At 36.3% G+C, this 27,291-nt stretch overlaps 1 protein-coding gene across 7 annotated transcripts in view; it reads right to left on the bottom strand.

Annotated features, from left to right (window-relative positions):
* Positions 1-27,291, bottom strand: part of Arhgef17_1 (uncharacterized) — an 89,464-nt gene that overhangs the window by 39,907 nt on the left and 22,266 nt on the right. For 3 of the 7 annotated variants that reach the window (XM_054225856.1, XM_054225855.1, XM_029041207.2), the window contains exons 3-4: positions 14,782-14,900; positions 420-573 (exon numbers count right to left, since the gene is read on the bottom strand). In XM_054225856.1, the coding sequence (XP_054081831.1) occupies positions 420-550 (131 nt within the window). In that variant the 5' untranslated portion in view covers positions 551-573; positions 14,782-14,900. Of the gene's footprint in view, positions 1-419; positions 574-1,581; positions 1,941-4,545; positions 4,665-4,742; positions 7,510-7,531; positions 10,373-14,781; positions 14,901-27,291 lie in introns of those variants that run through there. The other 4 variants (XM_054225854.1, XM_054225852.1, XM_054225853.1 and 1 more) reach the window with 4 other exon arrangements.

Here is a 27,291-nt window from a genome sequence, read left to right as displayed (position 1 = left end):
TATCATAAATATAAATGCCGCATGAAGCGTCTTAAGCATTCTACTCAAAGTATTTGGAAAATGTGTACACTCGTGGCGACGGTTTACACGTGCGCCTAAAGGTATGCAAATGTTTTGTTTTTCAAGCATTTCATAGGGTAAGTGCGCTCGTGTGGGAACAGTGCGTTGGCCCCTAGCGTACTTAGAAGGCAGATAACTCACACACTCGAAATCATTTGCGCCTGAGGCACACACATTACGGGCTGGGTATTTACTTATTTATGCATAGGTGCTGTGTAAGTATGTTAGTGTTTACAATTAAAAGTACGAAAAGTTGTGGGTGGGTCAACACAAACATGCGGGAGCTTTAAGAAGAAAGGCAAAGCAAACAACAACAACAACAACAACAACAATATGTAGAAAAGTGTGAATGTTTTCACCTGCTCCAAGTAATTCGTTGTTTATTATCGCACACACTTTGGGCACTCTCCCTCCAGCGCGCTTCATTTGAATTCGAATTCCGCGTACGGTGGTGGCCTTCTTTGGCAGTGGTGCGGCAAGTTTCTGGCATTTTGTTTATTCTTCCGATATTAACTGCAATTTTGTTCAAGTATAAAAGGAATTTATAATGACTATGTCGACAAATGTGTGCGAGAGTATGCAAATAAACAAATTCAAAAAAGCACAATGGGAAGCTGGCGGCGAGTCTGAGGTGTAAGGCAGAATCCTCAATTGCGAAACGTCCTAAAAATAGTGCCACAACTGATAATGACAAACAATTCACATGCATATTTACGCGAATATTTATTTATGTAGTTCCTAAGGTGCACACACACATACACATACACGTACATTTATGCAAAGCAAACACATCCAAATGTGTAGAACTTCTTCTGGCAAATAACGAGTGGCATCACTTAACCCACATTCGCATGTCAGCGTGGAGTACGCCACGCACACGCCTCGTACTCGCGCCGGCCGCAGCGTGTACAGCAGCAAGTGTCCGCACCGCGCTGGGACACATTATTCATTTGCAAGTTGTTGCAGCTATTTTTAGTTTTAAACAAATGAACGCATTTTAAAGTGTTGACACGCATTGCACACCATGATAAATGACTCAGACGTGTGTTCAAATCAGCCTTACTACAGAGCGCTCACAGAGCAGTTCACGTTTTCAGCAGAAATCACAATAATTAAGAACATTGCTCTCGGTGAGCTATTTATAAATAGGATCATGAAATTAACGAACGTTTTGAAATTCTCATATTTATATATTTAATATTATATATTAACTCTATTCACGCAATGTAAACGCATAAGTGCGCGGCCACGCACTGAGCGATGAGCGGCTGAGCGATGAGCGACGAAATTTAAACATATGAAATGCCATTGAAGTGGCCAAGCAGTAAGCGATGAGCGACTGAGCGACTGAGCGATTTCTCTGCGACTGAGCGACGTCGCTTAACAATTAAAACATGTTCTAATTTTCAGTTGACTGCTGAGCGACGAACAGAAAGTATATATAAAGAAACAGTAAAGTATATATGAAATATTATGTTTAACTTAAATAAATGAATAAAATGAAATTTATGTTTAACTTACCTCAAGGTCAAAACGAGCCTCTGCTCTGCACGAATTGCTTTCCTTTGTTTTGTTAATTTAGGCCGAACTTTTTCAAGCAATATATCAAAAGATTGTATAGACATACGTAGATATTGAAAGAATCTATCTGGAAATTTACGTAGATTTTGATATCAATGATTAAATTCACCGAACCTCCATCTTGTTTGGTTTATAGGATGAACACCATACTTTCTTTTTTTTATACGTAGCAAGATTCTATAAACATGATATCTATTTTCAAGCAGCAATATACGCTGTACAGCCCTTGACAACGGCATTTTAGCAACTAATCGTTCAACAACAGTCGCTCAGTAAAAAGCCATACGTCGCTCAAAATCGTCGATCAGCCGCTCATCGCTCAGTCGTTTACTACGTGGCCGCGGCCTAACTCTTAATTCTCTCTAATTTGGTGACTCACTATCAAAAAAGTCCTTTATGATTTGATTACTGTATTTATTTGTTTTACTCTTTAAAAATAATTTTTAGAATTCAATATTTTTCATAAAAATTGAAAATTTAATCCACCGTTCCAAACTTACTTAAAGAGCCATAACTTTTAAGTAAGAAGTTGTAAATAATTACTGTACAATAATTACAGTGCTCAACAAATCTAAAGGAAAAATTTGCGTTGATCATAATGTGCAACTACTTTTCTGTTCCTAGAAACTCAGAAACAAACGACTTCCACGCAGCCAATTCAACATTACTTAACGTTTGATGGAATTTCTCCTCCTTTTCGAATTTGAGCCTAGACATCGCTTGGCTTACAAAAAAGCGCTTTATATAATGTTAACTGTTTCATCAATCCAAGCTTAATATTTAATGGAGGTAACAAAACTTTTTTGAGATCAATAAGTATGTTCTTCTTTTTAGTCTGGCGTGGTATAAATTGATCTCTCTTAGGCCACTATTTTATTTTATAATGACTCAATGCATGCACAAGAGGAATATAGAGCCTTTTTGGCATTATGAATCAAAACCGCCTCCAAGTTATTTTTAAGGAGTATATGAATAAATGCCGCTCATCCGGATTAATCGCAGAGCCTAATCTTTCCATAACACCATTTGGATTAACACAAATTTTATTTTGCGTGGTGAAAAACGAGGATAACTTCTGGTTACGGATTCTAAAAATGGTTACTTTCGTTCCTGATGAAAGTCAATTCACTGTTGTACAAGTTCTGTGGATAAGTGAAGGTCTCTTACTAGGACGTTTAAGGGGCTATACTAGTGTGACATTTTCACAAAATCGGTTTTTTTTTTGCTTATTCGATAGTTAATACTTTCAAAAATATCCTGTGAAAGCGGTAAGGTCGTATCTTGAATAGTTTTTGAACGGCAGCGTTCTAAACAGCCTTCGCTTGCAGGCTTAAGCCGCCATAGTCGAAACTTTAAACGCGTTTTTCTCGAAACGATATTTTTCAAAATTCACATCATAAATGACATCATAACTCAACGAGAAATTGAGCGATCGACTTCAAATTGAAACTGAATATTTATGAATATATTTACTATACAATGGCCTTTGATCATTGATTGGTTGAAGATTGTCAATTTGACATTAAAAAAAAAACGACAATTTTTGTTATCTAAAAAACGACATTTTTTTCAGAAGTATGTCATTTTATTTATTTTTGATATTTTTCAAAAATCGTAGGTTATTGAATAGGAAATACATTCAATTTTAATAACCTTTTTGATTTTTTTTTCAGCTACTCATTCGGCCGAAATCATTTTCATTGGGGAACTTTCTTTTTTTATCTTTGAAGACAGCACATAACTCCTTTATTTTTTCAATATTTTTATAAAAAAATATTCAAATATATCTGAAAACATACCGTATTATGTCCAGAAAACTTCGAAGCATTCGATAGAGTACTTTCTTTTAACACTAAAAACGCCCAATTTTTCACGGGTTACACTGGTATAGCCCCTTAAGGGGTTAGGGGGGTTTCAGCTGATAAAAACAAGGGTAATTTTACATTTTTTAATTCAATTTTAACTATTAACCATATCAAAGAGACATATTTAAATAGTATTTATTTTATGGAATTTGTATTTACAAATTCTGAAAACCCTGCCGTTGTTATATAGTTGTAATAAAAATAAAAAAAATCCTTCGTTCATTAACTAGATAATGTTATTTCAAATCGCTTCATAACCTTTCGAGAAATCTTGTTAGTTTTGAGGTAAACGCGTTTAAAGTTTTAGGCTATTAGGTTAGTTCTTAAGAATATCAATAACAATTTAAAATTCTTTTTTTTGCTTGTAAATGGTTGAAATATGTTCGACGCTGTAGTAATTTTAAATTATTGAGACGCAGTATAGATAGTCGAATTTCGACCACTATGTAATGCGCTTTATAGATTCTGTATTCTATCCTACACTCAATATTCAAGTAAGCACATTGCTAATTAATCGAAAACGTTGCCCTTAACCAAGGTCGCACGCGTCGGTCTGCAACAATATCATACAGTATGTGCATATGTAAAGACATATTCATACATATGTATGTATCTAATTGATTTCGTTGCACCGGACTTCTATTCTCAACTTGTACAGAGTTCATTTACACCTTACCTTAAAAAATTACAGTTCTGTGCTAAATGTGCAACGTGGAGAATGCCACGCGACTTATATGCCCTGCAGCAAGACCAAAGGTGTATAGCCAACACCAATGGCACTGATGAGCACACGGGCTTTTCCAATAAGTCCGATGAGCAATTAAATTTAACGCAGGAAACAGTCATGGTGGAAAATGTATAGATTTTCCCACAACGCATAAATATCCGCGCCGTTTTGTTAACATTAATTACTTAATGCCTCCAATTCATTTCAGACTTTATTTATTTTCGGTGGAAAACACCAAAAGTGTTTGCCGGCATTTCTTAGAGAGCAGCTAATTTTAGTATAACCAAGATGTATGAGTGCACAACTACATACCTTATAAATAGTGTCGATGAATATATGTAGTAAGTAGAGATGCAAAGAGACGCACACACACGATCGAACAAACTAGTAATTGTACGATTTCTTCCGTAATCTTCTTTGAAGAGCATCTTCTGAATTGGATTGCAATTATGGTTATGGAAAAGTAAAAATGGACAAATCTAAGTATATTCAATGGAGTCATGTATTACCGATTCATTCCGAGAAGCCATCGAACTTTTGCTTCTTTGCAAATGCATATATCCGCCGTCCAATATTGTATACCAGATATGCAGTTGTTTGGAGAAATGGTAAGTAAACAAACCGAAATGAGCACGATGACAGCCGTTGGTGCAGACGGCATAAAGCCAGATGCAAGCAGAACAAATACAAACGCAGGCGCTGTTGTGTGGGTGGGTAATCTCAACCGCAAAAAGTCTAATGAAAAGTAAATCGCAGAAGAAGAAAAACATAACCTTAAAAATAAAAACTCTCTACAATGCACATAAATATCTATAAGCCAAAACAAATATTTCTTGGAAGAGGTCGCTGAAACATTTATGTGTAGGTATTTATTTGAATTTTTCAAGGTGTCTAATTTTCTCTAATATATTTATGGCTCAACATTATTTTCGATGAATTTGTTAAATTGATTATACATACATACATATATATTGTATTATAGAATTTCTTAGTGCATAAGTTGTCCAATCAGCTGTCAAAATGAGCCCTTATGTTCGGCATTTATGTTCAGTATTCTTTGTCAAATCAGCACGTAAAAACTTAAAACAAGGTGAATATTTATTAATTTTATATAAAACCCTTCGTTCTGAGCGGTATTTTCAGAAACAGTTTTTGTGGTAGGTCAAGATAGTTGAGACTCTAAAGATACTAAACGAACATTTCGTTCGAGAAAATTGGGATATATAACTACAACATAAGCGGCTACTGAGCGTACTATTCACAACACCATCACCCATCTTGAGACCCATTCATACATTCATTATTGGACACTATTCGACCGAATAGACCACGTCCAGTACACTTCCCACACATCGCATCATTCAATGGATTTATTGAGAGAATACTTCGGTGAACAGATAATTTCTTTTGGGCTGGTCGATTGGTCACCAAGATCAAGTAATATCACACCGTTACACTATTCCCTGTGAGGATATTAAAACTCTTAACGTCTATGCGGACAATCCCGCTTCAATTCAGGTCTTGGAGCAAAACATAACGCGTGTTTATAAAATAAATGCCAAAGAATGTTCTTTCGAATGATTATTATTCCCCATTAAATTTCAATTTTCTGTGTTTTTTTTTTTTTTTCTTTAAAAAAGCAGGGAATCTCGAAATGGATCACCATTTACATACTTCTATCACATTTTTTAGAAATATCGCCATTGAACATTTTCTGTTCATAGATCTCAAAATAATCCTCCCTACAAAGAAATTTCGCCGAAATGGAGAGATAATATCGGAGGTTGAAAATCTACAGCCAAAAATAAATGTTGCACAAAAGTCATATCGAAAATCCGCGCCCGTTATTCTTCATAGCATACCAAGCATTTATTATAATATTTTGATAAAAGTCGCATTGAAATGCAATTGTGCATATTTAGCATTACATAACTGAAGGAAATACAAACTAATATAGCTTATTAATGAATGTGGTGCATTATAAAAGTGCATATCTAGGCATCTGTCATACATACATTACATAATATTATAAAAGTATGTTCATATGAGTATAACGAGCTAGCTGTGCAATGGCCTCACCTCCACTACTGCATGGCTTTGAAATAAAGACGGGTCTGTGTCTTCAAGCGCAGTTCCGCCCAAGCTTTCTACACTTTTATTTATGTATTGTCTTATTAATTATGTCACAGAGTACTTGGACTTGCAGCAGAAATACGAGTTTATAAGTAATGCACAGGTGAACTCAGGTAACATTCTGATCCAAGACTTGAATCGAAGCGGGATTGTCCACATTAATCTGCCGCCTTTACATATCCCACAGGATAAAGTCTAAAGGTCGGTCAGTCTGATATCACACGATCTTGGTGGCCAAACGACCGGCCTAAAATTGAAATTGTCTGCTCACCGTAGTGCTCTCTCAATAAATCTATTGATTGATGAGATGTATAGGAAGTGCACGATTCACGAGCTTCCATTACAGTCATCAAATAGACGTAGTCTGTTCGTTCGAATATTATCCAACAATGGCGGCATTCGGTCTCAAGATATGTGATGGTGTTGCGAATAGTACGATCAGTAGGTCGATTATGTTGACCATAAGTTGAGCGAAGCAAGCGAAACACATTCTTTACAGAACGTAAATGTTGTTCCGGCGTAAGTCATTCCATTATAAATTGCCAAACAATACCGAACAAAAATAACACGACTCACGCGTGATCTGTTACAAAAAGGATTTCAAAAAAGTACTTCTACTTGGATCACCCGATATAAAGATAACTAATTCCAACAGAAGTGTAAAACTTCGTTCGTGGAGTAAGATATATTACAATATCATTTTTTAGAACCTTTAACCGTAATAAAAACAAAGTATCTGAAGCGCTTTATGATGGAATACTGAAATTGGAATACAAAGAAATGTCGCATTTAGTGTAAGTGGAACTTTCTGATAGTATTTAGAATTTCCGTTCCCTACTTTATTGTGACTTGGATTAGTTCAGTTAATCGAATGGTATAAAACTTAAATTATTGAACGGGACTAGCTTTTAGTTTGTCGTTAGAGTTTCAGAACGTATCAGAAGCAGATAGTACAACTAAAAAAAAAATTTTTTGAATTATTAAGCGATTTTGACAGTCGGTTTGGTGAAAAAAGTTCTTTCTTTGGGCAACGTCTATGCGGACAATCTACACGGCACGATGGAAAATAAAATATTTAAGACAAGCATATAATTGAAATAAAGATACCATTCAATAAGGTCTTCATTAATTATTTTTTGAAGAGTTTGGTGCATAAATAACTTACGTTTGTTTCAGAAAAAAATTTAGTATTTAATTTCTGCGTTTTTGAGGAATCGTTGAACTTCCAGTGGAGCACACACCATTTGATTATAATCGTTTCAGCCCGCTACAACAATCACCCGCTTATTAACACTTACTCACAAGCACAGTTGCGCACTTAACAAAGCCGTTTACTACTGTTTCAAATTCAAAAGGAATTCACACTCACTTTGTTGTAATAAAGCGGGCAGAAAAGTGATTTTGTTGTGTGATTAATCACCTTGAAGTTACACATCTGTCCGTTGCATCATTGATATCTCACTTTTCGCTTTGCATTCTGCCGTCGAAACTTTTGCCAATGCTTCACAATGAACTGATTTATTAAAATGACTTTCGTTTTGTGTTCAACGATTTCGCCAAAACGAAATAAAACAAAAAAAACGCGAAAATATCGGTGCAATGGAGCAACGGCGTTCGCAAATGAATCGCAATTTAATTATTAATTACTTCACATTCATTTTGACTTAATGGGCGATTTATTAATTTTAATTCGCATTTTTTGCGTTATTACTATTATTATTATTTTTTTACCCAAATTACAATGAGGAAATCACCGCGAAATTCACGCGACCCCGTTGCGCATCGTCACGCGGACGCCCTCTTTAGTGGCTTCGGTGTGCGACTAAATCTAATCTCTTCAATTTATCGTTGTTATCTGCCCCGACTGCTGTTGCTGCTGTTGTTGTCAGTTTATCTCCAAAGAAATTATCGCGCTACCTTCAATTTACCAACTATCTTACATCATATACATATGTATACATATAGACAAACACACACACACTCAAATGTACATTTGACATGTTGTTTCAGTTTACCGTTTGAAAATATGAGATAAAATTGAAGATGAATGAAGTGGAATTACAAAGTAAAAAGCGAGTTTGTTTTCAAGTCTACTGCGCAGCAAAAAATAAAACTGGCAAGCGATTATGCTAATACAAATCAATCAGTTGCCCTACGTAATATTAAATTTCGTTAATTACCCAAAACACTTTACCCACTTTTGCCAAAACTTCATTTCATCACCCATTTTTCACGCCGCTCATTCTGACCTGCTTTTGCCGCCGACCAGCTTCAAATAAAAACAGAAAACAAAAAAATATTTGCAAACAATACTCCCTGCACCCTGCTGGAAAGGCTTATTGTTATTAATCATCTACCTCAGCGGTTCCTAGTATGCGCACTAGGGTGGTGAAAATTTCACCATGAGATTGCGTTTGCAAATAATTAATGAAAACATTTCCTAAATACTTTTGAGAAATGCTACGAGACAGTCCTTGATTGGAAACAACCCGAGTTCATTCAGATTACGCAGACCCGTCTGTTGAGGGAACGGAAAAGTTTTAAATATTGTACTATTCTTCCATTACGCGCTTTTAATGATATATTTTTCATTAGGATGACTTAAATCAAATATTTTGAGATGTATAGTGCAAAATTCTTCTTCCTCGAAAGATATTGGATGTAAGTGATGTCTTAAGGAGGTCATACCATGCGATTTGTTCAAAAAACTGATTTTTATACTCTCGCAACATGTTGCACAGAGTATTATAGTTTTGTTCACATAACGGTTGTTTGTGTCTCCAAGAAATAAAAGAGTTAGATATAGGGTTAAACATATATAAATGACCAGGATGACGAGTGGAGTTGAAATCCGGATGTCTGTCTGTGCAAGCGATAACTTGAGTAAAAATTAAGATATCTTAATGAAACTTGGAACACATATTCCTTGGCACCCTGAAGAGGTTGCTTTCGAAGATGGGCAAAATCGGTACACTGCCACGCCCACAAAATGGCGGAAACCGAAAACCTATACAGTGTCATAACTAAGCCACAAATAAAGATATGAAAATCAAATTTGGAACATAGGATCGCATTAGGGAAGGCCACATTTAGATGTAATTTTTTTTAAGTGGGCGTGACCCCGCCCCCAAAAAGGTTTTCTGTATATATCTTGCAAACCAATAAAGCTATATAAACCAAACTTTCTGCAGTCGTTTCTTTTAGCCGTTTCCTTATACAGTCAGAAATTGACTAAAAGTTGGTTAACTCACTAACGAGAAATGTCAGAAACACCAAATTTTACATAAGAAATGGCAGAAGGAAGCTGCACTGAGATTTTTTTACAAAATGGATAATGGGCGTGGCGTCGTTCTTTTATGGGTCAAAAACTATATCTCAAGAACTACTCGACCAATTTCAATGTAATTCGGTATATAACACTTTCTTGACACCTTGATGACGCAGGTGGAATATGGACGAAATCGATTGACAACCACGAAAACTTCCCATATAACTCAATTTTGAAGTCCATCTGATTCCTTCACTTTATAAGATATACATAAGGAACCAATGAAAAATTAATGAATAAAACTTTACACAAATACTGTATATGATCCGTGGCATCACTTGTGGAAAAATTGTTAAAATCGGACTATGACTTTTTAAGGCCCCTAATATCGAACATGAAGAACTCAGTGCCTAAGGGTAATTTTTCACCGAAAATATAGGTAAATCTCTCAGATATTTTAACGTAATTCATTCCCTCTGAATTTTTTCTTATAACAGTTTGTCTCTGTACCAAAAATGGTTAAAATCGGGTCATAACTTCCTCCAGATCAATTATACCTAATTATAAGTAATATAAAATTAAATTGATATAATGTATGTTGGTGATGAAAATGTGTTTAATAGGTTCAGGAATTACCTCAGCCCTTATATACCATATATGATGATTTTCGTTTTTCTATTGAACTTTATCCCGAATATATGGGTCGAATTGTGTTATCTTTATAAAATTACGTCAATAAATTGCGAGAGTATAAAATGTTCGAATACACCCGAACTTAGCCCTTCCTTACTTGTTTTATCATAAATTGCTTTCGTAACATGTCTAGAATACGGTAGTAAAGTGATTTTTAACAAGTAAGGAAGGGCTAAGTTCGGTTGTGACTGAACATTTTATACTCTCGCAATTTATTTTTTAATATTATATAATAGACAATTTGACCCACATATTCGTCATATATGTATATGGTTTAAGGTCCATTGAAAGGTGGAAACCCTAATATTAGGTTAGAACCACCGAGGTGGTTGTGAACCGATTTGGCCTATTTTCACAACATATCATTGAGATGCAAGGACAATAGTACAAACCAAATTTCATTGATATTGGTCGAGTAGAAATATGGTTTTTGACCCATAAGTGGGCGAAGCCACACCCACTTAAAATTTTGTATACCTATTTGGGTGGAGCCCTTCTGTACCTTCTTTATAATGAAATTTAAAATGGTAATAATAAAATGGTGTTTTCCCTTACTGAATTAAAACATTTTCAGTCGTAACCTTTGTATGGGAGGTGGGCGTGGCTATAATCCGATATCCCTCTTTTTTGGACTATATAAGGATATGCCTGAAAAAAACGACTCCTCAGAATTTCGTTGATCTAGCTTTAGTAGTTTACAAGATATGTACATATACTTAGTAGGGGGCTGAAAAAAAATCCCATCCAAATATACCCCTTCCTAGAACAATCCTTTGTATCAAATTTTATTTATAGCTTTATTTACGGCTACTTTATGTGTTCATCTTCGAAAGCAACCTTCCTATGGTTCCAAGAAATAAGTGTTCCAAGTTTCATCAAGATATCTTAATTTTTACTCAAATTACAGCTTGCACAGACGGACGGAAGGACAGACAGACATCCGGATTTGAAATCCACTCTTCACCCAGATCACTTTGGTATATATAATCCTATATCTAACTCGATTATTTTCGGGTGTTACAAACAACCGTTATGTGAACAAAACTATAATACTCTCTTTAGCAATTTTTTTGAGAGAGTATAAAAATTTCGAAGTCGTTTTAAAAATACAGCATTTAGAAGAAGGCGCTGTTCGAAGCGCTCAGTTGGCAGCTGAAAACCTTGTACGAGTTTTTCTCAAAATTGTTTTTTTTTTTTAAAGTATCCTCCATCGTATCTCAAAAACGCCTTGACCGAAAGACTTCAAATTAGTTGGGTGCACTCAGCACATGTAAATGCATGGTGCAGTTTTTGAGTTTTTGCCCGGTTTTAACAGATCACCAAAACAGTTTTGATTGTGGGTCGTGTATCGGGAAACCATTGAAGGATATATTGACGTATACATATATATATATATGTTGCCAGATTTCTTAGTAGGAAAAAGAGCGTTTGTACCTTAGTATTGATTTTTACCATGTTTTCATGATCGTGATCATGATCAGACGTAATCAAAAGGGTTGATTCATAAAATTAAACTTACAAGTCTGTTCCAAATAAGTGATATGAAATATTTCTGGCTTTTCATCTAAGTGTTGTTAAGAATTAGCCCACTTTTAAGTAGTACGTAGTACGTGTTGGAATTACTGGAAATTGTACTTGTAAATCTATTTAAAGGCAATGACTAAAGCTTTCACGAATCGCAACAAAACGGAACCCCCCTTCCGCACACATACTTATGCATAGACAAATACATACTTGTATGTATATTTAAATAAAGTTTAATTTAATTACTTTGCTTTGTGCCGATATTTTAGCAGGTGCACCTTGAGTGGTTATAACAAAGAGTCATTTGCTGAGTATGAGTATTTGTTAGGCATGTCAGCTGTGGCTCCTTATCGTAGATTAAATACTATCAAAGAATGTGAAAAATTCGCGTAATCCAAATATTTGCTTTTCGCATGCCTTCATCATTTTCGCATTTGGTACATTCTAACGGGGTTGTAACTTGAAAATGAAGTGAGGTAATTGTGAATGTCGCGTTTACAATGTAAAACGGAAAAATTGTATAACAAAGCCAAATACAATTCTTCTTTTATACTTTATTTTCTATTAATATTAAACAAGTAAGGAAAGCTAAGTTCGTGCGCCACCGATCATTAGACACTTTCACAATTTGAAAATTCTCCCAATTTTCGTATCGAATCCGATAAACCCAGCTTTACATAATTTCATTCAGAAACAAGTAAGGAATTGTATCTTACATACTAACCAATATTGTATACGGTATAAAGTCTAACGGAAGTATCCGTATATCATCTGATATATTAAGTTTTGACCCGATTTTGCACATTCTTAAGGTTGCTCCACAAGTTCTTGATTATTTTGAGCTCAGAGGAGGGAGTAAGCCATTACATACAGGTCACATTTGCATCGATGAACCACTCAGATACCAGCCTTGATGCATGTTTCGGGCCGTTATCTTGTTATTAACACCATCTCGGAGGCATATTTTTATCAGAACATAACAGCTTAACATTTTGCAACATTTCCCCTTACTCAACGGCGGTCATTGAGTCTTTTATCCAAAATAAGGGACCCCACATCATTATGATACAGCCCGCATGATTAAATTTGGCCGACGGGCAGTCCTTTATAATCATTTTAATAAATATTAATCTTAACTTTACCTCCAGTGGGTCTGCACCAATTTTTGTATTCAGCGACAAAAACGTTCCTATTTTTCTGTCAGCTTCCATAGAAGAATACTTTTTTGACTTTGAGCCCCTGTAGACTAGTGTTGCCTAAAGGACGACAAATTGTCGCCAAATCATAAAAGGCTCCTTACTGGCTATGAGTCTTGGACGATGCTGTATAATGTGATGCCTGTGATGCTGCGAGAGTATAAAAATACATTGGAATTAAGCGCGCTCGATTGAGGTCTTAATCAACTACATTAATTTGAGACAGCTTATAGAAAGTTCTTTACTATAGAGACAATGTAGCCATAAAAAATTTCATCGGCAAAAGATTTATAACAGATATGTAACAGATTGGGGTGATGGGGTCGTATGTAGAAGTTCACGCAAGTGATGAAAGTTTCTCATTGTCATTCACTTGGGAGTGGCCAGGAACGATTCTTTTGCATATGACTCAAGCAGCTCACGACTTCCGGTTTTAGACCATTTATCCCCTGGGTAAAAACAGACATCCGTTTGTAGGCGAGCTAAAGTGAGAAGGCGAAGCCTGCTTCTGCGATTGTGAGTAGTGTTTGAGACCCACCACATAAAAAACCTCCCCAATGAAAGGTGTTACTTTGGACTGAGTAGGCAATTGAAAAGTAAAGTCCTCTCTCGACGAACCAAAATCAAACTCTACAAGTAGCTCATTATTCCCGTCCTGATATATATGACGCTGAAGCGTGGACGATGACAACATCCGATGAGACGACTCTTGGGGTTTTCAAGATAAAGGATTTGCGCAAGAATTATGGTCCTCTAAACATTGGCAACGGAGAATATCGAATACGATATATACGACGATATTGACATAGTTCAGCGAATAAAAAGACAGCGGCTACGCTGGCTAGGTCATGTTGTACGAATGGATTTGAAAGTGGACGACCAAGTGGAAAGTGACCTGGATTCACTTCGTGTTTCCAGTTGGCGCCAAAAAGCAAAAAGGAGGAATGAATGGGTATAGATATATATGTAAACATAAGCAAGTTAATGATTTGAAAATCAACTTATTATTGATGGTATTTAAATATTCCTAAGATCACACTATACTTTATGTGTGAATATTTCCACTCACCGCCTTTAATTACAGGTAATTCAATTACAACGAACAAATCCATTTCTCAACCACAATCATTTGACATGCCGCGGACACTTCGCTGTCAGCTGCACTTCATCTGTCAAAATTACAACAATAACAGCAATTAAATGATATATCCTGATCAACGCGCTTAGTTAAGCAGACTCTTAGCCGTTGCACTTCTGATATTCGGAATAACGCTTTACTGCAGTGTCCAGTTGAATTGGCGAGCCTGAAAGTCCCTTTGGCTAATGGTTAGGCGCTTAGCATGCGCACCAAACGCGCCGCTTATTATGACGGGATTTTTATAACTTTGCTTTCCATATGCTATTTTTATGGCACTCATCCAAAGCGATTATTAGTGAATTTTTGCCGTGTTTCTTGTATTTGGCACCTCATTTGGCCGACTGTTTTACTATTTTTACTACGCTTGACTGACATCTGACAGCGCAGTTAAAGAAAACCCATTTAAAAGAATTGCGCGCAGTTTTTCAGTTTCCTCCCCAAAATCGCCATTTGTTCCAGCGGCGACTCCTCTTCTTGTCTACTGCACATATTTACACCGTAAACACACATACACACTAATTCACTCGAGTACACCGCATTTATACATTATTATGGTCGTTGCTATAGCATAACACTATTTTATGATTAATACTCACGACGGACATCAACAACACCTTCTGAGCATCACACGTCGCCTGTTTTAGGTTCGGGCAGCCTCGTAAATCTTTTTTTCACATCACCGCCAGCGTATGCCAAATTGAAATCGAAACCGAAACTGAAATTGAAAACTGCAATGAAGCTAGTTGCTGCTGGAAGATTTATAAATAAACATGTAAGGTAGGGGTAAGTACGGGCGCAACCAAGCATTTAGTCAAGCGCAATGTAAGCGAAATATTAGTCCGCGGACTTTTTAAATAAAGAGAGGCCTACAGAGCCCGCAGTTAGGGAGTTGCTAGGTTGTTCTACAAAGTAAAAAAGAATTCGAAGCAAAAAGTGTGGACACTAATTTATTTAAAATTAAATTATATTATATAAAATCTGCCAACGATAAAACCCGTTTTATTAATGAAAATTCGAATTGTGAAGGATTTCTATGAGTATATGTACAATGTCCTTCCCAGCCAACAACGAATCTGAAATTTCAAGCGACCCTAGGCGACATCGCTGTCACCATATTTTTCAATTTCTCCCCAACCGAGCGCCTTCATAAAATATCCACCTTTAGTGCATTTCGTCAATCACATTTCACTGGTTTATTTTCACTTATCAGGCGTTATTAATTTTACCACCATATCTTCGTAGCTCCCAACAGAGCGTCAACACAACGGCGGCAGATTCGCAAATTCGCGAGTTCGCGTAAATTCACTTACGAGTTGACCGGCCATATATCAGCTATGTGTGCCGCGTGTGCCATATTCCTAGCTGAAGACTATGGAGCCATGTGGGTAAAGTTTTGCATGGTTACGAGTATGTTTAGGTGAGTAATGTGTATACTGCGTTTTCATGCAGAATATATATAAGTGAATGGTTATTTATGGTGGCCTTTTTCAGGTTGCGTGACGAATTAGCGGAAGAAGATGATTCTTCGTTGTCTCCATATGTTTTTGTTGTGTTTGATTTTAATGGATTTGTAAACTGTTTTCGGCACAAAACCACTTGATTAATTACACGTATCGTGAAACCACATTTTCATGTCTTCAATTCTGAAACTATATTAACAAAGGTGTCTTCGATTCGCCAAGCGTTGGAGAGTAGCAAATCGAACGAAGAGCAACCTGAAAATAACGGTTTGTTGTGGTTTCTGTGCCGGTGGAATCATCGATCCATATTTCTTCAAAAATTATGACGGTGGGAACATAACCATCAATGGTGACCTATATCGCGACATGATAACCGACTATTTGAAACCAGAAATTGAAGCTCGTGATTTCGGCGACATTTGGTTTCAACAAGACGGCACTACTTCCCACACATCGCATCAATCAATGGATTTATTGAGAGAAAACTTCGGATAATTCAACTTCAGATAATTTCACGTTTTGGCCACCAAGTTCGTGTGAAAAATTAATGATAAGGAATGTTCTTTCGAATGATAACAAACATTCCCCCTTAAATTTGAATTTTCTGTGTTTTTTTTTTTAAGTAAGGAACCTCGAAATGGATCACCCTTTATAATGTAATACTGTATTTTCAAACAGACCTTAAAAATCTGATTATATTTTATAATGTGTCCTTGTGGCCAAATCGTTATAACAAACTTAGTATATTGTGGCTGAACTCGAAACACAAACTAACATATTTACTGAACGGACTTGAACCGAATTCGGTAAAAAAAATGTTATTTTATGAAAGGTTTCATGTGCAATATCTCAGGATGACTAACTACAGGCACTCAGATCAGAGCAAAGTCGCCATTAGTGCTTGACAAAACTCTTTTATATAACAATGGACTCTCGGAGTAAGCATCCATCTCGGAGAGTATCAAATTTCCGAACGCACCGCATCCTGCAAAGTACCACTGCATTCTCAAATACGTTAGATTCAAAAGACATAGCGTTGAGTATAAGTACAACTGTAAATGCGGAAGCATTGAACAATCCGCTCATACGTTTATTCAATTGTGTATGCAAGAGCACTCATTGAAATCTGAAGTAGATTCTCGAATTTATCTGCAAGTACGTACTTAGTACAATTACATTGTTGCAGTGCAAAATTAATGTAAAACTCAAAAGAAGTAATAAAGAAGTGCTCACAAACACGCCGACTTACACAAATGCAAGTGCACACATACTTATAATCAAATATATGTAGTAATGCATCATATGGGTACTCTCAATGGCGCAAGCGACTCGAAGACTTGGCGCGAAATTCAATCTTACAGTTCAAGTGCAGTTTAAGTGTGCAAATTTTGCAACAATAATATTATATTTATTTTTTTTTATAGAAGCACTAAATGAGAGAACGAACATGCGTTTTGAGCACACGTTCCAAATTCCCTGTCAGTTAAGATTGACAATGAGTGAGTGCAATGTATCAAGCACATACAAACATGAATATATTTATATACAGTATTGCGACGAAAATATGCATATTGAAGCGATCTGTTATAAATAATGAAATCTATTTAAAATATTTGTTTTTTAACCATTTATTAATATTCACGATCCAAACAGAATTCGAAGCAAGTCACTTACTTATAAAATTTGACATGTCAGAATTACTATTCTGGGTCCTTAACAATTCAAAGAAATGTAGCCACTTTCTCTTCAAACTCTATTATATCGTAGGGATTACAATAATATGAAATGTAGCAAAGTCCTCGAAATATTAACACGTGCTAATTATTCATCCGAGCTCTTAAGAGCCCTGAGTGTATCTTTTATGTTACGTTACTCCTGACGGATCGCCAAGACATGGAAGTGGATCACGGATTATCCACCTGCTTCCGATTTGGCGTCAATGTTGCTAGTGTACACTTTCTTGCAAACTGATCCGCTTTGCAGTTTCCGACGATTCCACGATGGTCGGGTACCCACACAAGTCGTATTGCAAAGTACTACGAAGATACTGATAAGGATGTTAGACACTCCCCTACTAGCTTAGAGCGTACTATCATCGAATCCAAAGCCAGTATTGCCGCTCTGCTGTCGGAGTATAACCTGAAAGACGCTGCAATGAACAGGCAGCCGAAATCTGGAGTTAATTGAGAGCTTTCGACAAATGACTCCCCCTCCATCTTTCTCAGTGCATTTCTTCTTCATCGGCTTCTTCCCTCCCACATACATACATAGCTCTTGAAGGTAATTGCGCAGTGAAGAAACAGCTGGGGGACGGTTACTCGATGCATTGGTCTAGATCAGGGATGCACGGTAAGTAAAGGATTTCTGTCGCTGTTTCGGGCCCTTCATGTACTCATCCTTTATTTTAACAATTTGTTACATTGGTATGTGGGACTATACTTATGTATATATAGTCAAATACTTTTCCTTGAATCCGTAACATTGAATTCCCGAAAAATGCAATATTCTTGCACAATAGTGTAGCTGCTTATAGATGTCGCCAAAGTGTTTACATAAATATCAACATGCATAAGTGGGTGTATGTGTGCGACCAGCAAGTAATTTGTGACAAAAGGGAAAGCAAATGAAACACCAACAACACAAAATCAACAACAATCTTGACAACGTTGGTAACAAAGGCGAATGAGCAGATAAACCGCAGAAATAAACACCTCAACGGCGATGCATATCATTTTCGGAACGTTTTGAGAGCGTAACACAAGTTGCACCTAGAATCGCACAGATATTCGTCTATATGCCTAAGTCAAAATAATATGTGGTAGATATATGTACATATGTATATGTGTGCACCTGCAAAACAGTAAATTCTAACAAATGCGAGGTTGACTATATATACAAATGTCTGATATTATAATTTATTGTTTGTATTTTTATATTTATAAGTTACTTTAAGAATCGCAGCGAACAAGTTTACTATAAGAGTGCATTGTAGAACTCAGTGTTCTATCCAAGACTTCTTTTGCATATACTATGAAGTTTATCTTAAGAAGTACTGTTAGTAGTATGGACTTTAAGACAAAAAAGTATTTTATTTTTAATTCTTAAACTAACCTAAGGCTAAACTGTTCTCCATCGGATCTCAAAAATAACTTGACCCAATGACTTGAAATAAAATAAAATTATTAATAAAACATTCCTAAAATTTCGAGACTTTTATAGCAAAAAACTAAAAAAAGCAAAATTCGCAATTTTTTTCAAATGTCTACCTAAAGTCCAAATTTTGGTATAATCATTATGTCATTGTGCATTCCATGCATTTAAGCTTATAGATTAAAACGACGTTCATTTTTTTTGTTTCCTATAAACCAATCAGCCGGAAACGTGCAGGCGAGAGTTCAGAACGCAGAAACTCATGTTCTACACAATATCTTTATTATACTCTGGAAAAGTTGCTAGGAGAGTATTATAGTTTTGTTCACATAACGGTTATTTGTAACACCTATAACTAAAAGAGTTAGATATAGAGTCATATATACCAAAGTGATCAGGGTGACGAGTAGATTTGAAATCCGAATGTCTGTCCGTCCACTGTCTGTCCGTCTGTGCAAGCGGTAACTTGAGTAAAATATAAGATATCTTGACGAAACTTGGCACTAATATTCCTTGGGACCATGAGAGGGTTGCTTTAGAAATGGGCAAAATCGGACCATTGCCACGCCCACAAAATGGCGAAAACCAAAAACCTATAAAGTGTCATATCTAAGCCATAAAAAAGTTATAAAAGTAAAATTTGGAATAAAGGATCGCACTAGGAAGGGTCATATTTGGGTGTATTTTTTTTTTAGGAAGTGGGCGTGGCCCCGTCCACAAATCGCTTATTTGTATATATCTCGCCAACTAATGAAGCTATATAAACCAAACTTTCTGCAGTCGGTTCTCTTACGTACCCCACCACACACCATGAGTTAAAATCAGATAATAACCACGCCCAGCTCCCATACAAAGGTTAGGTGAAAATTACTAAAAGTGGATTAACTCACTAACGAAAAATGTCAGGAACACTTAACTTTACAGAAGAAATAGCAGAAGGACGCTGCACTCAGATTTTTTTATGAAATGGAAAATGGGAGTGGCATCGCCCACTTATGTCCCAGATATCAAACATGAAGAACTCACAGCCTAAGGTAATTTTTCACCGAAAATATAGGTAAATCTCTCAGATATTTTAATGTAATTCATTCCCTCTGAATTTTTTTCCTATAACAGTTTGTATCTGTACTAAGAATGGTTAAAATCGGGTCATAACTTCCCCCAGATCCCATATACCTAATTAAAAGTAATATAAAATTAAGTGAGTGTATAGTCTTCGATATATTGTATCTTGGTGGTGACAATGAGGGAAATCGGTTCAGGAATTACCTCAGTCCTCATATACTATTTATGATAATTTTCGTTCTTCTATCGAACTTAATGCCGAATGTATGGGTCGAATTGTGTTATCTTTATAAAATTGCATTAATAAATTGCGAGAATATAAAATGTTCGGTTGAACCCGAACTTATCCTTTCCTTACTTGTTTTAGCTTAAAATTTATTTTTATGTTGTCGAAATATTTGTTAATGCTACATCTATTTACTAGTCGTAGAAAACAATTGTAAAATAGACCGTCTTCTGGGACGACTCCCTTAATTAATATAAGTACGTGATTTCAAGTTCATTCGCGCATAAAATTTTGTTTAATTTTAGAAATAAAGCTCTTAATTGAAAGATCCCTTCTTGTATTTTTATAAGTATCGATGTATGTATGTATATATGTGCCCATTTAACAAAGCATCACAAGTAATGAGAAAATGAGAAAATATGAAAGAAACTGCAAATTGTTCGGAAGCGTAAATAAGATAAGATTTTATCGCCGAAAAATATTTATCACTGAGTACCGTTACTTAATATAGACGCTTGCTTGTCTCTTTTCATTTTGTATTTCTGTAAGTTACTTTAGCAAACTCCGTTGTTATCAAATTCAACAGATTCATTTACTGATTTTGCAAAGCAAATTGCACACTCTCACACAAACACATACACACATACATACATATGTACATCAGTAAACACATACACACATATATAGAACTTATTCACCCATATATGTAGATGTCACACACGTGTAAGAAAAACAAAGGCTTTTTATTAAAAATATCTTTGACATTTGTAAAATGTACTTGAATACTTACTAACATACATAAGTACATATATTTACATACATATGCATGTACTGTTTTTCAGATTTGACTAAAATACGTAAAAAGAGACTATTTTACGTAAGTGCTCATAAATAATTTCTTGATGAAAAGTGAAAAGGCATTTTAAGTCTTTCAAGGAAACGGCAATAATTCAATTTAATGCTTAAGTAATACGATTACGCTGATTATTTGCATTTATTATGGTTATTTTATGTATCCACAAGGAGAATAATCAACGAACAATATCAACAACAACAGCAATTATTATGGCCCAATTGGCTATCGACAGCCGTGCGGTCGCGAAACCGCAGTCTCGGCCACAGCCGCAGCCACGTACGTACTGCTACTCGGGCGGTATCAACGGAGACTTCCACGCGAAGGGCGTTGAGTGTTTAGACAGCCCCCAACCTTAGCCCCTGCATACGTACTGATCTTGCATTGCATACTCAGCCAGCCAGTACAGCGCCTAGTGGCCGGAGATTTAAATTTAAAATTTATTTGATTTATAATGATGGCTTTTACTTTTCATCTTTTAACTCTGAGCACACCGAACTCGCTCCTTTTTTGTTCGGTACAAATTTGCATGCGCTCGCGTCCAATCAGAATATGTCTGGGGCGTGTATGACATGCCGATCGCAACGGTCCGAGCGCGCCTGCTATCAACCGGCGTCACTGCCGCTGTCGATAGCTGGTACGGCGCATTCGCATTCACTTTTGTTCGAAGTACCGCTATAAACTACAAATTATGGAACATTTTTGTTATCGGCCGTCGGAACAACAAACAGCAACCAACAATACGATGCCGCCAAAAAAAGAAGGAAGAGCAAACGGTATAAAATTGGCCAACAATCGACCTGGACACTGGGTCTGGAGTGGCGCGCGAGGTGATGTAAGTTTGACCCTCATCGAGCCATTTGCTTTCGCGTGTGCCATTTGTTGGTTTGTTGTGTTTACATCGCTGTGATTGCTGGTGGAACTGTTGACGTCACAATGCTTGGCCATCTGGATTTCAGCAAATTTATAATCGTCTCACTGCAGCCACCCAACGGTGTCCCCAATGCGATGCCATTATCCCTATATATGGTAGTCGCAACGTTGTTGTCGATTGATGTTAATGGAATTACGAGTCGAATGAAAGTGAAATGCTGCAACTGGACAGCACCAGCGACTGTCTGGAGCTTCTTATTAGATCCGACGGTACTGTAATAATGTAACTAATTGTTTTGAGTGATGCTTAATAGTTGGCTAAAAGTTTCCACTTTCAAATTCATACAAGTATTTAAGATATACGCTCCCTCGTAACGGTTTTAAGTTCTGCCATAAAAAATATTTGTGTTTCCATATTCCTCCGAGTATCACTTGCGTCACTGATTACATGGACCACTGCACCGCGGAACCGTCCCCCAATGGTTTAGTTTGGATGGATCGAAGCTCAGGGGGAAGGTGGAGGGTAAGTTTTCTGTCGTAAGCTCTCAATCTACGCCGGCTTTAAACTATCACACCACTACAGAGTCTTCCATGCAGAAGTGGCCTCGAGTAGGCTTCGTAATGTGACCTCCTTCAGAGGGGTATGTATTCATTCCGGCATCAGCGTACTAGCAATCGATGACAGTGCGCCCCAGGCTAGTTAAAGAGTGTTTAACTTCATTGAAAGCTTACAAGGGAGGGTATCCTAGCAATATTAACACCGGAATGGAAGCGAGTTGGCAGTCCATGGTCCAATTATGCGATGGACTAACAGACATTGCATGAGCTAGCCAAGCGCTGGACAACAACCAGCACATGTGAGGTTGAGAGGTCCTTTTGGCCCGCAGTGGAACATAAAAGGTCCTTTGAACTGCTTTCTCTTAGCAAGATTCAGTACCATAGGTCACCTAACCTAACCATTGATTGATTTTTCTCAAAGCTTCTTGGAATCACAACTTGTTTATGAATCAATGTTCGCCCTCCATTACACTACTTGTACATAACTCAAAAGAACTTTAAGTTTTTTCATAAATTTAATGGAGCATTCTCGTGAACCAAATTGGTCCGTGTATTCTAGAACTTACAGTGATACCTCAACCAATGTGTGCTCTGGTTTAGCTTTCGCAGTGCGTAGAACCTTCTCTACCATTCAGTGTCGAAGTCATTCTTAGTGCGTAGCAAATGAAGTTCCATCGTGCTTTGTAGAACCAGATTTATCGTTTAAACTTATACTTGTAAATATATAATTTCGTATGTCTTGTATATCTATATGTATGGTATTATATATCCAGTATATAGTACTGTATGTACGTTGTCTTGTGCCACTACTGACATCTATTGTTGTTGCTGCTTGTTACTGCATTTTATTATCCCTGTCGAAGTCAAAAGTCAAAAAGGATAAGTTGATTAATTTTTTTGCCACTTTCTTTCTACATTCGATTTTCAACCCAAACCCAAAGACTTATGTACCCGTATACTAACTACATCGAACAAATCGTACGTTCGAGGTCGATGGTTTTTGTTTTTGCTTTTGCTTTTGTTTTTAGTAAAATTACAATCGCGATCGCTTCATCAAAAATCGTGATAACAACAGCAAACAGCAAAAGTCGGTAAGCCGTGGAAAAGTAAACGTTTCTTGTACTTTCATAACAATTTCTTTCGTTACAAGTTCCGCTTTATTGTTTAAGACCAAACTTAATATTCACTAATTGATTGTTTTTGCGTTCAACTTCTTTAGTTTTTTCGTAATTTTCATGCTCATTTTTTTGTGGGTTGCTCAAGTCACATTGCATTTGTTAATCGTTGCCGTGGTAACTGGAAAGGTCGGCGAAATCTAAACCCAAATAAAATGTTTCGAAAATGATGAGGTGCACGTAGTCAATCGATGAATTGTTATTGTTTTTGCTCATTACGTCTTTGCCTTTGTATTTGCGCCCATTTCGCTGGAAGAGGCGGAAGATTTGCGTTTTTGTTTTGCATTTTGCATTATCTACAATCGAACCATTGGGTTTCGGAGGGCGTTGTTGTCATTAAATTTAATGAAAATTGGATCTTGCAACATAAGAAACCAATGCTGTAATCTTAATGAAAAAGTCTTTGAAATTCCCAAAATATTTTAAAGTTTTAAAGCAAAATTTTCATTTTTTTATTACGAAGAGATTTCTTCACTTCACTAGTTGACGCAAAGGGAAAATTATTTACTCCATGTTTCCTCTGATACTACTACCGAGTATATTTTCAAAAACTCTCAGAGACCAAAGAAGTTTGTTCGTAACTCTTTATAATAATGGTCAACGCTAAAGCCCAAAGCTCTATAAGCATTGAGAGATTCTTTGCATCGAAAGATTAAAATTCGTCATCAGATGATGTTCGGATGCCAACAGGGGTTGGGTTGCCTACCAAATACGTGTGCTGTACATGAAATGTATTGAATGTTCTTGTAGACGGCTTTTGTCAATATTTTAGACGAACTCGTAAATTTCTTTTATCCACATAAGAAACCTATAGTGGCGAGTTTTGGAAATGATTCGATACTTTTTATTGTATTACTTTACAGGCCTAGTAGCCGAAAAGTGGTTTTCGGACTGGTTAAAGAAATTGAAACATCTGGGTCAAGTGTATCTAACTAAAGGGAATCTATGTTGAGTCTAGTACTTATCGCACCACCGCCATATTGAGACCTTGATTTCAATGATTCGCATAATTTAAACCCTTCATTGTAATTTTCGGCATATTTCCCATTATTTCCAATACCGGAAATATGAAAAATAACTTGTAATAATTTTCACCGCTATATTGTTGTAACCAGTATCGAGAATCAACATGTCAAACATACAATTATGTAATGACATTCAATCGTTAGTATTGTAAATAAATAATTGTTGGCTTCCTACTTTGACTTTTCAGCAAGAAGTGAAAATAATAACATAAACATAATACAAAGTAAAAACAACAAAAAGACAAAAAGACAAACCTCAAAAGCAGATGTGATGGAAAGGTGTGATTGACTTCTGATAAGAAACTTCAACTCGGCAACGAAGCGAGAGTCAAACACATTTATACACAATATGTGGGTATGTATATAAATTTGTATGTTTTGAAGAAATGATTGGCAACGAGTGAGGTCAGATGGTGAAAAGTAAAGACAGCAGAGAGGCTGGCTTAAATAGAAGTGGCAAGAAGTCATGCAAACATTGGTAACCGCTAGATGACAGTCGGAGGAATATGCAGATAAGAAATAGGAGAAGGTCCCCTTTTGACCTTTAACGATTTACCACGTCGTTGTATTTGTCTCTAAAAGTAAAAAATAACAAAACTGATATAACCTAAATTTTTGAAAAAAGTTTTGAGCGACTTCTACTTCGAACAGCTGATGGCCATGTTCTTTTGGATTAGTATTGTTGGGAATTTCATCATTGAAAAACTTAAGTCTGAACAACGATTACGTTCTGTAAAGAATGTGTTTCGCGCGCTTCGTTCAGCTTATGGTCAACATAATCGGCCTACTGAACGTACTATTCTCAACTCCATCACCCATCTTGAGACTTAGCATTCATTATTAGATAATATTCGACCGTTGGCAGCAACACGGGCTGACCTATGGAACGACTTGGCGCATTTTACGTCGAGATCTTAAATTGTAAGTTTACAAAATACAGTTTTTGCAAGAACTGAAGGTGCTCGATCTTCCAAAGCGGCATCGCTACCGACGTTTTCGAGCCAAATTCTGTTCAGCGATAAGGCCCATTTTTGGCTCAATGGGTATATAAACAAGCAAAATTTACGTATTTGGGACGAAGAGCAACCTGAAGAGATTCAAGAACTGCCATTTCATCCAGCAAAAACAACGGATTGATGTGGTTTGTGAACCGGTGGAATCATTGGTCCATATTTCTTCAAAAATTATGCCGGTTATCTCGGCGACATTTGGTTTCAACATCGCATCAATCAATGCATGTTCTTTCGAATGATAATAAACATTCCCCATTAAACTTCAATTTTCTGTGTTTTTTTTTTCTTTAAAAAAGTAGGGAACCTCTAAATGTCAAACGCATCGTTCAAAATTTTCAGGCAGCTGTTGAGGGAAACATCATAAAAATCCATAAAATAGTTTACGATGACCATGAAATATGATCGATCCTGAAAGCTTGCACTCTGAAATGTTGGACATATCTTGAATAGTTGTTTGGATGTGACAATAGATAAAACATGGCCCTGTTCATTTCACTCCAAAGCCAAAGAAATTGTGAAAAGTCGAAAAAGCCATTTGACAAAGATATGGCGTAATTACGGAGTAATTTCAAAGGATAATCTGGAAAGAGAAAAGTCCATCAACAACTACACTACTACATAATTTTTATATAACATTATTTATCATTTTAAAGACGACGTCGCGGAAACCCAATTTAAGAAGAAGAAACACAAGGTGTCCATGGAATCGAAGGCAAAAAAAAATTTGGAAGTAGGCTTCGAACTACAGTGTAATCCATTTATAATGGACTCGCTTAAGATGGAAACTCTGTTATTATGCACCTCTTTGTCAAGTCCCTGTTCAAGCATATGTAAAAAACTCGGTTATAATGGACTCCGGTTATAATAGACAATAAAATCGGATTTTGTCCATTATAACCGAAGCTTTAAAAATCAAATTTCAAAACAAAGTTGGCAATCAATTTTTGATGGATTAGATTTCGACCCGGAGGACGATGAACCTTTAAGCCAAATTATCGAAATTAATAACGTAGTGGTTTTAAGCAAGTTTGATGAATATTCAAGGATTGACGAGAATATTATAGCCACAGAAGAACACTCAGACAATGACTTAATTCAAGACTTTCTGCATGAGCTGCTTGAAGAAGACTCCGGTGATGAAGATTTAGCACAGCCCGAAACTATAATAAAAATAGAAGACGCTATGAATTACTCTAGGAAACTGAAGCTATATTTTCAACAAAAAGAGAATAGTTCAGATGCAATCAATTTGCTCAATAGTATTAGATGGACACTCGGTTATAATGGACAATTTGACATGGTCCCGTGGAGTCCATTATAACCGGATTACACTGTACTTCCGTATCCACCATTTTCACCGGATGTGGCGTCAGCGACGTTTTTCTATTCTCATAATTCAAGAAAATTAGATATATTTTGAAGCAAAAAAATTACATTTCAAACAGCAAAATATTAAAATTCTAAATATTTTTGCCGATAAATTGTCCATGAATTATTATTAAAGATATTCCTAAATAATTAGTCGCATCCACTTGTTGATTATAAGTACATTTTTGCATACGTGTACATATGTACAACTATAACTTGCATATATATAGATATATGTATATGTATGTAATTGCTGAAATGTAAACCTTTACCTAATTTCCAAACTGTGCAAGCAATGAAAGTGCAACAGGCAAAAGTGTGCGGACGTGTGTGCATATAC

The sequence above is a fragment of the Zeugodacus cucurbitae genome, chromosome 2 (genome assembly GCF_028554725.1).
Source record: "Zeugodacus cucurbitae isolate PBARC_wt_2022May chromosome 2, idZeuCucr1.2, whole genome shotgun sequence".
Lineage (NCBI taxonomy): Eukaryota > Metazoa > Arthropoda > Insecta > Diptera > Tephritidae > Zeugodacus > Zeugodacus cucurbitae.
Note: the sequence above shows the minus strand (reverse complement) of the source record. Positions and strands in the feature narration are given on the sequence as shown.